The sequence below is a fragment of the Trichechus manatus genome, unplaced genomic scaffold (assembly GCF_000243295.1).
Source record: "Trichechus manatus latirostris isolate Lorelei unplaced genomic scaffold, TriManLat1.0 scaffold00026, whole genome shotgun sequence".
NCBI lineage: Eukaryota > Metazoa > Chordata > Mammalia > Sirenia > Trichechidae > Trichechus > Trichechus manatus.
The window spans coordinates 20,090,862-20,105,644 of NW_004443962.1; the positions used below are offsets into that span (position 1 = coordinate 20,090,862).

The 14,783-nt window shown below is 40.0% G+C and overlaps 1 protein-coding gene across 1 annotated transcript in view; it reads left to right on the forward strand.

Moving 5' to 3' along the window:
* CCDC191 (coiled-coil domain containing 191) overlaps positions 1–14,783 on the forward strand; it is a 136,944-nt gene that overhangs the window by 117,953 nt on the left and 4,208 nt on the right. The window contains exons 14-16 of the mRNA XM_023728859.1: positions 7,641–7,784; positions 12,520–12,672; positions 13,196–13,341. Of these exons, the coding sequence (XP_023584627.1) occupies positions 7,641–7,784; positions 12,520–12,672; positions 13,196–13,341 (443 nt within the window). The remainder of the gene's footprint in view (positions 1–7,640; positions 7,785–12,519; positions 12,673–13,195; positions 13,342–14,783) is intronic.

The following is a 14,783-nucleotide window of genomic DNA, read 5'->3' on the forward strand; positions in this document are numbered from 1 at the left end:
TATGTACAGGTTCCTCATGAGCACAATTAAGTGTTCTGGAATTCCCATTCTTCGCAATGTTATCCATAATTTGTTATGATCCACACAGTCGAATGCCTTAGCATAGTCAATAAAACACAGGTAAACATCTTTCTGGTATTCTCTGCTTTCAGCCAGGATCCATCTGACATCAGCAATGATATTCCTCTCCTCTTCTGAATCCAGCCTGAATTTCTGGCAGTTCCCTGTCGATATACTGCTGCAGCGGCTTTTGAATGATCTTCAGCAAAATTTTACTTGCATGTGATAATTTCTGCATTTGATTGGATCACCTTTCTTGGGAATAGGCATAAATATGGATCTCTTCTAGTCAGTTGGCCAGGTAACTGTCTTCCAAATTTCTTGGCCTTTTATTAGATTAAGGAAATTCCCTTTTATTTCTAGTTTCCTAAGAGTGTTTATATAATAAATGGATGTAGAATTTTCTTGAAAGCTTTTTCTGCATCTATTCGTATGGTCATGTAGTTTTTGTTATTTCATCTGTTAATATAGTAAATTACATTGTTTTTTCAATGTAGAATCAGTCTTCTTGGGATGAACCCCACTTGGTTGTGATGTATTATCTTTTCTATATATATATATATTACTAGATTTGATTTTCTAATACTTTGTTAAGAATGTTGTATCTGTGTTTACAAGAGATATTGGTCTACAGTTTCTTTCTTATGATGTATTTGTCTTATTTTGTTATTAGGATAATGCTAGTCTCATAAAACAAATTGGTAAATGTTCCCTTTTCTATTTTCTGGAAAAGAGTATTTAAAATTGATGTCATTTCTTCCTTAAATGTTTGGTAGAATTCATCAGTGAAACCATCTGGGCCAGGAGTTTACTTTTTTAGAGGGGTTTGAATAACAAATCAAATTTCTTTAATGTTGTTGTTAGGTGCCATCAAGTCCATTCCAACTCATAGTGATCCTGTGTACAACACAACCAAACACTGCCCAGTCCTGCGCCATCCTCACAATCGTTGCTATGCTTGAGCCCCTTGTTGCAGCGACTGTGTCAATCCATCTTGTTGAGAGTCTTCATCTCTTTTGCTGACCCTCTGCTTTACCAAGCAAGATGTCCTTCTCCAGGGATTGGTCCCTCCTGATAACATGTCCAATTTTTCTAATAGATATTGGGAATTCAGGTTTTTTTTTCTTGTTAGCCTGGCTGGAGGTTTATCAATGTTATTTCTTTTTAAAGAACCAACTTTTGGTTCCATTGATTTTTTCTGTTGTTTTCCTGTTTTCAGTTCCATTGATTTCTGGTGTAGTTTTTATTATTTCCATCTTCCTCCTTGCTTAAGATTTTGTTCTCTTTTCTCTAGTTTCCTAACATGGAAATGTAAACTGTTGGTTTTACGTCTTTCTTCATTTCTCATATATGCATTTAGTGTTATAAACTTTCCGCTAAGCACTGCTTTATCTGTATCCCACACATTTTCATTTAATTCACAGTATTTTTAATTTCCCTTGAGACTTTCTCTTTGTCCCATGAGTTATTTAGAAGTGTATTGTTTAACTTTCAAAAATTTGAGGATTTTTCCAGATAGCCTTCTGTTAACTGATTTTTAGTTTAATTTAGTTATGGTCCAGGCACGTACATTGTAGGATTTCTACTCTCTAAAATGTGCAAAGGTTTGTTTTATGGTCAAGACTGTGATCTGTCTTGGTGAATGTTTTATGTGCACATGAAAAGAATCTGTATTCTGCTGTTGTTAGCGTGTCCTATACATGTTAGTTAGGTTAAGTTGGTTGATAGTGCTATTCAAGTCATCTATATCCGCTACTGCTTTTCTGCCAACTTTTTCTATCAGTTATCAAGAGGAATGTTGAAGGTTCTGAGTAAAATGTGTATTTGTCTATTTCTCCTTTCAGATCTATCAGTTTTTGCCTCGTGTGTTATAAGGATCTGTTATTAGGTGCATACATGTTAGGAAAGATGTACACATCTAAGTCTTCACATATGAAATGAGTTTTTTATAGACAACATACAGCTGGGTCTTGATTTTATATCAATCTGACAATGTCTGTCTTTTAACTGGTAGGTTTAGACTTTTCACATTTAAAGTGATTATTGATATATGGATTAAAATCAACCATCTCGTGAGCTCTTTTCTATTCATTGTGTTTGTTGTTTGTTTCTTTTTCTCTTATTCTGCCTTCTGTGGTTTTAACTGAGCATTTTTTATTATTCCATTTTATCTCCTCTATGGATTTATGATTTACTCTTATTTTTAAAACATTTTTAGTGGTTGCTCTAGGTTTACAATTACATTTAAAAATAAACTTCATCTACCTTCAGATAATATTATACCACCTCACATGGAATGAAAGGACATTATTGTTTGTTGTTGTTAGCTGCTGTCAGGGTGGTTCTGACTCATGGCTCTCCCATGTATGCAGAGTTGAACTGCTCCAGAAGATTTTCAATGCTGTGGCCTTTCAGAAGCAGATTGCCAGGCCTGTCTTCCAAGGCACTTCTGGGCGGGTTCGAACTGCCAACTTGCCACTAGTAGTTGAGCACTTAACCGTAGAATTACAGCAGGCTGCTTCTCAGAAACCATGCAAACAAGAACATAACAGAGTAACATCTTTAAAGGCTTAAAAGAAAAAACTTTCAACCCAGAATTCTATGTCTAGCAAAAATATCCTTCAAAAGTGAAATAAAGACTTTCTTAGACAAACAAAAACTGAGGGAATTCACTGTCGCCAGACCTACTCTACAAGAAATGTTAAAGGAAGTTCTTTAAGCAGACAGAATATGATATAGGTTAAAAACCTAGATCTACACAAAGAAATGGAAATACACTGGTATAACATACTGTATGTGTATGTGAAAGGACATTATACCAATATATTTTCATTTCCTCCCAGCCATCCCTTGTGCTATTGTTGTCATATATATAACGTATATTTTACTTTTATATATACTATAAACAACCCATACGTTGTCACTGTTATTGCTTTAACCAGTCCGTTATCTTTTAGTACAATTAAAAATATTATGTTTTATCTTTATTCCTTCCATTTCTGATGCTCTTCATTTCCCTCAGTTTTTGTTTGTTGGCACTTGGCTGCTAACCAAAAGGTTGGTGGTTCAAACCCACCCAGCAGCTCCGTGGGAGAAAGTCCTGGCAGTCTGCTTTCATAAAGATTACAGTCTAGGAAACCTTATGGGGCAGTTATGCTCTGTGACATGGGGTTGCTGTGAGTCAAAAATCAACTCGACGGCACCCAACAACAACCACAGCTCCAAGTTATCTAATATCTTTTCTCAGCTGTGTCACATCTCCTGATGATACTGTTGAGAGCATTCATTATTTCTGTTACTATGTTTTTTATTTCTAGCATTTTCATCTGATTCTTATAGTTTACATGCCTTTGCTAAAATTAAGCTATCTGATCTTGAATGATGTCTAATTTTTCCCTTAGAGCTTTTAACATATCATACATTATTTAAAATTCCCTGTCTGATGGTTTCAACATCTCTGTCATATTTGAGTTGTGTTGTGATCATTGCTTTCTCTCTTCCAACTGTGTTTTTTTTTTTGTTTGTTTGTTTTTGGGTATGTCTGGTATTTTTTTGGTTGAAAGCTGAACATGTTATACTGGATAATAGATACTGAGATAAATAGGCTTTAATGTGGAAATTTGTATTAATCTAGTCAGGAGTTGGAATATGTTTAAGATTTGTTGTCCCTGTGGTTACCAGCTTTGAGGTTTGTGTTGCTATGAGCACCAAACCAAAAAACAACCAACCCCACTGTCTAGTTGATGCCAACTCATAGCGACCCTGCAGGACAGAGTAGAACTGCCCCATAGGGTTTCCAAGCATGTAATCTTTACAGAAGCAGACTGCCACGTCTTTCTCCCGCAGAGCGCCTGGTGGGTTTGAACCACTAACTTTTCAGTTAACATCCCCACAGAAAAGAAGACTTTGAGAAAACCTATCTTTCCCCACAATCATCCAGAAATGGTTTTCTTTTTGGAGCCTAGACGCCATGGAATTATAATTCTGGGAGGAGAGTTACACCATGACTCCTGCATTTGAACAGGGTTATTTTGGCTGAACCTGAGTCTGTATTAGGGTCCTGTTTGCAAGTCGCCACCGCCACCTTGTGTGACAGGGACATTTCTGTGAATGTGGAGACACAGCTTCTCTGTTTTCCTCCTCCACTTAATCCTTGGCTTCCTCTTATTACTCATGAGAAAACTATTGTACATAATTTCTGTTTCTGGCCATTCAGTTCAACAACTAGCTATTGAGTTTCTGGAATAAAGATTATAAAGGTTATTTGGTTTAATGCTTAGAGAATATGGACATTTCATTTTGAGGAACTTGTACAGAAACAGGTAGTTTGGATTGAAAGATCAGTGACTCTCCCTTCCATACTAGAGATGTTCTAGTGCTCTCTCTTTTGTTTTCTCTCACAGACGTCTCAGGCACATTAGTTTGTCAGAATCAGCCAATTCACCACTGCCCTTTTCCTGAAGTGAAATTGTGGGAAGTAAAGAAAAAGAAGCTTGAATTAAATGTTTTTGTATTTACAGTGTATAGATTGACCACTACTGGGAAGGCTTTTTTTTTTTTTTAACTCAAGATCTTTGTTGATTTCACTGTAACAGCAACCATTGGTGAGAATTTAATTTTTTTCTTAATTTCCAGACATCTGTTCATTTTGAAGGACAGTTAAAACACTGAACTGATCATGGAATCACTCAGGACTGCCTCAAGGACTGCATGGTACCCTCTGCTATCCATCCATGGATGGGAGGGGTGAAGGAAGGGGCACACAGGGGAGATGCAGGGAAGACCAGGGGACGTGCTGGCAGTCTCCACTTTCCATTCAGAATGGATGGAGTGGGCCATTTGGTGGCACCAAGACAGGGAAGGCATTTTCTTTATAAAGTATATTAAAGACGCTTAAAATGGACACCTGAATATGTGAATGTCCTATGGGCTCTCCAAGATACCTTCTTTAACCTTTTGTTACTTCATTTTTCTCAATTTTTTTTTTTTTTTTCATGGCATGTGTTTTCAGTACTGAACTGCATGCTCACTAATTGAGTGTGTTTAGATTTCTGGTTTGTAGTGTGGATTTTGATAAATATGATCTGGTAATACAAGGCAGCAGTGAGGCGAGTGGCACTGTGGCACCACCAGTCTGTGGTATGACAATATACCAATGAAAGCGGTATAGACAATTTATTGCAGGTACCTTTCCATTAGGTTACATGGGGAACTTGTGGTTTTCCAAGTATGACACAGAGAAACCAAAACAAACCCATCATGCTTCCTAACTATCACACAGGAAAGCCATAATTATGCTCACAAGCCTTATCTCACAGAAATAAAGGGGAAAAAAGGCAAACGTTTACAAAACTAACATATCCAGGAAGCATCACCTAATAGAATGTTCAACCTGCACAACAATGAGGCTCCGATTCTGGTATACTGTGCTTCATGGATTTCAAAAGGAACCCACCTTGACGCTAAATGCATTAGAACTGGAATAACGCCTTACCTCGGAGGTCCAGAGGCATAAAAAGTACCTGGTATACCAGTAATCCAATAGTAACAAAACAGTTTAAGGTTTAACCCTGAGGAAGCAGAGGAAAGAAGTGGGCCCCGTTTTCAGGTGAAGGAAAGGCACTGGCTCCCAGTACTGGTTAATGTAGACACAGACCTCAGGAGCAGGATGACTCACCCACACAACTCGCCCGTTACCTTTGCACTCGTGTTCACCCCCAACACACACTCCCATGGTTTCAAGTAAAAATGACCCCTGGCCTGGGCTTGGATTTCTTTCTTATGGAGAGGGAGGGGTTGTACTGGGGCTAGAATGGATATTCTGTGCTAGATTCGTTGAACCCTCTAAGCTTGACGTGTCCAGGAATTTTGGTTTTAAGAACCAGCAGCAGCTCACTTTGGAAATTTCACTGCAGCCAAATCATTATCCAGCATTGCAGCATCGCTCTTCCAGCTTCCCACCATTAGCAAGGTGGCAGAGTGGGAATTTAAATCCCTGGGAGTTTTGTCCCATCTCAGTAAAGTTTTCCACATGGCATCCATGACATACAGTATGGTCTGCAGGGCTGCAGGCAGAGGTTAAATTACACAAAGAGGAAACCACAGATGATCTGAGCAGGGGACTCAAAAGACCTTCCCTAAATGTAAGCTTTGACAAATGGCATCAACTTCCAGGAGCAGCCTAGAGAAAGAAATTTAAATTCCAGAGGATGGGAAAAGTGAATGATTAATTGGAAAAATTAGTATGTACATAGATCAAGAGGCAGTCGTTCTTACAGAACAAGGGGTACTGCGTGGTTTAAAGTTAGGAAAGGTGTGCGTCAGGGTTGTATCGTTTCAGCATACTTATTCAGTCTGTATGCTGAACAGATAATCCAGGAAGCTCCACTGTATGAAGAACAGGCATCAGGACTAGAGAAAGACTCATTAACAACCTGTGATATACAGATGACACAACCGTCTTGCTGAAAGTAAAGAGGACTTGAAACACTTACTGATGAAGACCAAAGACTACAGCCTTCAGTACAGATTACACTTCAACATAAAGAAAACAAAAATCCTCACAGCTGGACCGATAAGCAACATCATGATAAACAGAAAAGACTGAAGTTGTCAAGGATTTCATTTTACTTGGATCCACAGTCAACACCCATAGAAGCAGCAGTCAAGAAATCAGACAACGCATTGTATTGGGAAAATCTGAAAAAGACCTCTTTAAAGTGTTAAAAAGCAAAGATGTCACGTTGAAGACTAAGGCACACCTGATCCAAGCCATGGTGTTTTCAGTCCCCTCATATGCATGTGAAAGTTGGACGATGAATAAGGAAGACCGAAGAAGAACTGACGCCTTTGAATTATGATGTTGGTGAAGAATATTGAATATACCAGGGACTGCAAAAAGAACGAACAAATCTGCCTTGGAAGAAGTACAGCCAGAATGCTCCTTAGAAGCAAGGATGGCGAGACTTCATCTTACATACTTTGGACATGTTATCAGGAGGGACCAGTCCCTGGAGAAGGACACCGTGCTTGGTAGAGGATCAGTGAAAGAGGACGACCCGCAACCAGATGAACTGATACAGTGGCTGCAACAATGGGCTCAAGCATAACGATTGTGAGGATGGTGCAGGACTGGGCAGTGTTTCCTTCTGTTGTGCATGGGGTCGCTATGAGTCAGAACTGACTTAACAGCACCTAACAGCAACAACAACAACCCCATAATCTAAAATGAAGGGGCTGCATTGCTGGGTTTTCCTTAATAATAAGGGAGAAATGTTCCTGATGCTCTTCTAACTAGATGTTTTACTTTTTAGTAACTTTGTAAGAGGTAAATCATTTCTGTGAGCAATACTGAATAAATCCAGGAATATGCACAGCCATGATTCCTGTAAGGCTCACGATGAACTTTTGCTATCCTCTTGGCAGAATTATTCCCTTTTCTTTTAATGCTCCAGAGCTGTTTTACCATGATTAACACACTGTTTAGTGGCTCCATGTTCAAATTAATTCATTAGCTTTTTGTTGAAATTAAATTCATTAGTTTTTTTGGTCATGGAATTTTTACTTCTTTATTTTTCCAGAAAGAACTAGAGAAGCAGAAGAGAATTGAGAGGAACCAGCAGCTGGAGGCACTAGCAAAGGAACATTATGGAAGGGTCGTGCTAAGAAAAAAAGGTTTGGAGCCTTGGAAGAGATTGAGAATGCAAAGCAAGCAAAATATCCAGGTATAAGTATCACACTATTACCCCTCCAATTTTTTTCAAATGGCATGAACACCCATTTAGACTTTGGAGGGAGTTTGGTGATTTAAAAGCCAGAAGGATAAATGAATGTGTGTATTTCTTTGGGATAAAAGTTTAGATTTGGTCATCCAAGGTAGAGAAAGACTAGTATAAATGAACAGGTTGGAAAAAACTAGAGTTAGAGACCTCCAAAGTAAGATGAATGGAGGCTTCTCTCAATTTTGGCAGAGTTTAAGAAAGAGAAAATGATTACCATCAAGTGTATTAAGTTTCTGCTATGATAATTTGCTTAACAAATTAGCTCCCAAATGTCAGTGGCTTATAGCGCAAGCATTTACTTCTCACACGTCTGTGGGCCACTTGTGGACTGGGCTCAGATCTCTGTATAAGCTTCTTATTTTGGTTCTAGCAGCTACTTAGGACATGCCTTTCTTCTAGCAAATGTCAGAGGTGCAAAAGGGCACACCAAATTATGTCAGCCCATGTGCAGGCTGTGGTTGTATCTTCTCGGTTAACATTCCATTAGCCAAAGCAAATCATAGGGCCAAGCTCAAGGTCATTGAGGGGAGAAGTAGGCTCTACCTATTCCACTGGGAGGCCCTGTGAAGTCACTTTGCAAAGGGTAGACCAAAACCAAACCCACTGCCGTCAAGTTAATTCTGACTCACAGCAACCCCATAGGACAGAGTAGAACTGCCCCATAGGGTTTCCAAGGCTGTAATCTTTACAGGAGCAGACTGCCACATCTTTCTCCCACAGGGCAGCTGGTGGGTTTGAATGGCCAACCTTTCGGTTAGCAGCCAAGTGCTTAACCACTGCACCACCAGGGCTCCTTATTGCAAAGGGTATGGTTATATAACCCTAATATAGGGAACAGTAATCCATTTTACCACCAGAGACATATGGAATCAACCATCAGTGAAATTTCTGGAAATACCCTAACAAGTTTATACAGTGTATAGAACAGGGCACTCAATTAAATGATCAATAAGTTCAAAATAGATAAAATGTTATATTTAGAATTAAATTGTATTTAATAAGCTCAGTAGTGTATACCAGTTATGACCACTCTTATTTAGACATTTGGCCAGGTTAATACTGAAAGGTAAGACTAGAATTTCAGTTATTAAAAACCATGATTAAAGTTGAATAATAATGCTTCCGATCATAAGAGTCCAGCCAAATTCAGTAATGCTACCTCTGTGAATGTGACTTAGACTGCTTAGCCAACCTGCTTACCCTTTTATCTTCTTCATTCTCATCTTATTTTCATACTTTTCTTTCCTTCTTTTTATCTCCTCTAAATGCTCTCCCCACTGTTTTTCTCTGTCCCTGATTTTCTGGCCCCAGCCTCCTTCCCAGTGTTTCTGGAACTGTTGAGTATTGAACCAGCTGAGGAGGCCAAGTTGTGGTGGTCAGGGCTTAGGGCAGGAGGGACCTGGGCCCGTCTGTGCTCCAAGCCATCACTATTTTGCTCTGGCTTTTTCCTAGGAATGAGAAGGGAAGACTGTTTTCTTAATCCTGTGAGTAAATGAATCTGGAAAAGAACTTTAATCCCTGCTTCTCACAATATGCCACTGCAAAGATTGGTCGTATCAGATAGCTTCCTATCCAGTCGAGTGCTCCTAGTTTTGTTTTTAATGGCTTTTGTTTGTTTTTCATTGTTAATACACAAAGGAAAACCAGACAGAGAATGGAAGGACCCATTCTTATATCCTTATCAACTCTTCCTTTTCCTCCTTGTTTTTGACTCAGCAAAATTGAAAAAGGTACAAAATTTAGAAAACAAAATAGTATCTATGGATAAATAATAAAATTAAAATTTTTTCAATTTATTCATAAGAATTAAAAAAATTTAAAAAATTTAAATATAGAAAACCCAATTAAAATAAAAACAGAAAACATAGATCAGAAACCAGCATTTCCAAACTTTTCTGTTGATAAAATCATCTGGAGAACTTATAAAAATGCACATTCATTCCTGGTCCCACCTCCAGGTATTCTCAGTAGGTATGAGTTGGGGAATTAGGAGTCTGCATTTTAAAAAGCAGCCCAGGGGATTCTGGTGCGAGTGGTCTGAGCACCATGTTTGAGAATCGCCTCTTTTATTCATAACAAGTGTATGAGTTTCCTTCTGCTGCTGTAACAAATTACCACCAACTTGGTAGCTTAAAACAACACACATTTATCTCATGGTTATAGAGGTCAGAAGTCCAAAATGTGTCTCACTGGGCTAACATCATGGTCTTAGCAGAGCTAGTTTCTCATGGAGGCTCAGAGAGGAGAATGTTTCCTTGCCTTCTTCAGCTTCTTTGTTGTTATTAGGTGCTGACGAGTCGGTTCCGACTCATAGTGACCCTGTGTACAACAGAATGAAACCCTGCCCGGTCCTGCACCATCCTCACAATCGTTATGCTTGAGCCCATTGTTGCAGCCAGTGTGTCAGTTCATCTGGTTGTGGGTCGTCCTCTTTCACTGACCCTCTACCAAGCATGGTGTCCTTCTCCAGGGACTGGTCCCTCCTGATAACGTGTCCAAAGTACTTAAGATGAAGTCTCACCATCTTTGCTTCTAAGGAGCATTCTGGCTGTACTTCTTCCAAGACAGATTTGTTCGTTCTTTTGGCAGTCCATGGTATATTCAGTATTCTTCGTCAACACCATAATTCAAAGGTGTCAGTTCTTCTTCGGTCTTCCTTATTTATTGTCCAGCTTTTGCATGCGTATGAGGTGATCAAAAACACATGGCTTGGGTCAGGTGTGCCTTAGTCTTCAACGTGACATCTTTGCTTTTTAACACTTTAAAGAGGTCTTTTGCAGCAAGTTTGCCCCATGCAACGTGTCATTTGATTTCCTGACTGCTGCTTCCATGGGTGTTGATAGTGAATCCAAGTAAAATGAAATCCTTGACAACCTCAGTCTTTTCTCTGTTATCATGATGTTGCTTGTTGATCCAGTTGTGAGGATTTTTGTTTTCTTTATGTTGAGGTGTAATCCATACTGAAGGCTGTAGTCTTTGATCTTCATCAGCTTCTCTAGGCCACCTGTATTCTGTGGTTCATGGCGTTTTGCTCCTATCACCCCAACCTCTTGCTTCTGTCATCACAATTCCTACTGCTGACTCTGATCCTCCTGCCTCCCTCTTACAAGGATACTTGTAATTACACTTAGGGCCCACCCTATCCAGTGTATCCACCTAGATAATCTTGGATAACCAGATAACCTCTCCATCTCAAGATCCTTAGCCTAATCATATCAGCAAAGTTCCTTTTACCATGTCAAGTAACATATTCACAGGTTCCAGGGATTGGGACTTGGACACCCTGGCAGGGAGGGGCAGGCTTCATTATTCTGCCTACCACAACACGATAACAGAATTTTAGAACATTAGCAAACCTCTCTATTTCAGTTTCTAGATAAGGGAAGTGAGCCCTAGAGAAGAGAAATGACTTGATTAAGGTCACATAGCATTGTTGGTTACAAACTAGAGTAGAATTCAGCATCCCTCCTCCTCCAAGACTCCTGCCCAGTTCAGGCATGGCTTTTGTGCTAGGTAGGAAGCAGTTAGAGGTGTATATAGATGCCAACCAGAGGTCTATACAGATGTCAGTAAAATGACAACTTCTTGAGGACAGTGAGAGGAAGAGATAGTTCCTTCACCAATGAGAGTTGGTTTCCAGGAAGAGGTAGAAATAAATTAAGAAGAGTGTCCAGTTAGACAGTACCTGGCTTATTTGTAACATTTTTCCAGAAGAGTTATTTAGCACTTTCCCTTAGATTCATGCTCTTAAACTCCCATGTGCTGTGGTCCATGTATTCCAGCAACCATTCTCGGAACTCCTAAGAGATCTCCTGACAGTCTTTCTTTTTCGTTCTGGTTCTGTTTTCCCAGAGGGTGAAGAGGAGGGAAGGTAAGAGGCCACGTGTTCCTGGCTCCCAGACTGGGATGAGTCAGGACGGGGGCACTCTCAGCTGCCACCCAGCCCTCCTGGGATGGTCATTTTGGCCAAGAGACTCACAGGATCGATGATATTTACATTGCAGATGGTTAGACGACGTTTAGAAAAATGTCACATTGTCTGGAAATAACTACAAGAAGGGTCTCCCTCCTGAAAAAATATAACTGTGCTTTGTAAAATCTATAAACTCTGTGTGTTTATTTTGATAGAATGATATGCTGAGTCTTTTAAGTTGGTACGACATTAAATTATTCATGTTATTTTTCTATCAGATGTTTTGTGGTTTATTGATAATGTCTAAATTTCAGTGCTGGTGACAGCTCATTCTACAACACTAATTGAAAGTGTTGGCATTTCCTCAATTAGACAGTGGTTAAGTACATCATGGAGAAAGGTTTGTGACAGAGTCGCGTTCAAGCTCCAGGAGAACAAGGTGAGAATGTTGCCAGCCACCCGCTCCAACTAGGTGGAAGTGAAGTGATGGCTTTGGAGGTTGTTTATTGCATCTCGCTAATAACCAGCCAATCTCCGGTGTCTTCAGGGAATTAGCATTGGAAGGCTGTGCATGATGCAAACCTAAAACCCCCAAATAATAGCGCCAAACATCAAAGCTTTCAAGACATAAGCTGAATACACCTCAAGATTATTCTCTCTAGCAGCACGTCGTTTACAGGAACTTTTGCCAAGGTGAAGTGTGTGTCCTTTAATGATTTAAAACTTAAGGAGTAATTTCCCTTTCTCGTTTAAAAAATTATCTAGGTGGCCAAAGAACATCACTGTCTGGCAATACAGAGGAAATGCCTGCTGGCCTGGTTCTGGTGCAGTCAGGACAGCCTGGCTAGAAAGGCAGCCTGGGCAGATCGGCTTTATTCCCAGATCCTGCAGAGGAGAGCCATCAGGAGCTGGCTGCAGGTAGGGCCACTGGGAAGGGCCATAAATACACTGCTCAGTCCGGTATGGAGAACTAGACGGATTCCAAGACGCCCGTGGTCACCAGGTTTCTTTCAAGAACAGTACAGTCAATCCAGTTTGTGGCTTTGAAATGAATTTGAAAACATCAAACTAATATTTTGTTAATATAAAATCTTATACAACTGTTTCTTTTCACAGAGTGTTCATCTGTATACTGCAATGTATCCTACCCGCTTTGTTTTTACACTCCTTTCTAGTTTCTGGTCCCACTGCGCTCCAGTGATTTCACTAGTAACCATCTCCCATGGTCCTGTAACTGTTCCCACCCTCTGGTCCTGTTATTATTTTTTTAGTACATCACAGAGCATATTATCTTGGCACCCATGTTATCATTTTTCTCCTTATGCCTCTATTTTCTTCATTTTGTTTGTTTCAATTCTCTCTCTTTTGCACTGCTAATTTGCTCTAATTCTCTATCTACTAATATTGTTTTCTCACTTCTATTCCTGTCTTCACTCCCCAGTACCTGACTGATCTAGAGGAAGAAGTAAGAAAACTTTATGTACATTTTCTCCAGAAGAAGATTTTCAGGGCCTGGCTTACTGTGGTCAGGGAGGCCAAGATTGCTTCTCAGAGCAAGTACAAGACTGTGGCGGAGCATAGTGACAGGTCAGTGTTTGGTCATTAAGGAAATCCACTCACTGACTTCACAATTACTCTGCAGTACTTTCTGCAGCGGGAATGTACCTGAACAGACCACGTGGAGGCTGAGAGCAGGACACTCAGAGCTGACGACTCTGTGAAATTATATGAATTATTGTTTGCACGTTTATGGCCTGTCCCTCCTGACAGAGTGGAAGCACCGTGTCTTACGCACCACTGCACTCAGTCCATGGCGGTGCCAGTGCACAGGTGCACAGTAAATGTTCGGTGAATGACGGAGTGAATGAATGAATTTAAGTGCAGGACTGACACTAATATGTAAAGTCACAGGTCTTTTACAAGGAGCTTTAACATTAAATAATTGACAGAGTTCTTACTCAGTTTGATGTGAATGAAAGAGTATTATATAGAAAAGCTGTGGGTGAAAGGGAGCGAAGGAGAGACATCTGTGGGCCTTAGTCCTGATCTTTACATTGCCATAACTGAGAGAGATGATTCCTAATAAGAACATGAAGTTTAATTTTACCTGTTGGTATCGCTTTTGGTAATGCTGCACCCCTGGCATTTACGGAAGAGGTTCCCTGCCTTCGTCTCTTCCTGCCAGCAGTCATTTTGCAGTTCTGCAGTCAGAGCTCAGCTACACACTCATCCCGTTCTTCTCAGCTGAACCAATTCCACACAAACTTGATTAGTAGAAAACATCTATGAAAGTTAAGAAAGATGGTGTCTTTTTTCTAATACTGCCTTGGCACTGTGGTTCTTAACCATTCTGCAGTCATAGACCTCTCTGAGATAGTACTGAAAGCTACAGAGCTGCATCCCAGAAAGTGCACATATGAAAATGACGTACAGTTTTACACAACATTCCAAGGAGTTTGTGGACCCTAGGTTAAGAACCCCTACATTTGTGGCTTAAATCACACTTTTTACAAGTAGATCCACATATAATTTATCAAGACATATTTGTGAAACATAAAAAATACTTAATTAACATGGCCTCTGGCTCCCATAATTTAGTAGAAAATATAACTGATTATAGAGAGGTGGATAGGTACAAACATACGTGCTTGCACACATACACAGATACAGAGGCAGGGAGGGGAGAGAGAGAACTGGCTGTAAATAAGTTCCAAACCGGTGACACTGACCATGTGTTTTCACAGCTCAGAGGAAGGAAAGGTAAATGCAGGCAAGGCTGATCTAGGAAGACTTTTCCAAGGAGGCAAAGCATGTCAGTTAGGGTAGCACCAAACCTACTGCCATCAAGTCAATTCTGACTCATAGTGACCCTGTGGGACAAAGTAAAACTGCCCCATAGGGTTTCCAAGGCTGTAGTCTTTATGAAAGCAGACTGCCACATCTTTCTCCCGCAGAGTGGCTGGTGAGTTCAAACTGCTGACCTCTCAATTAGCAGCCAAGTGCTTTAACCACTGCACCATCAGGGCACC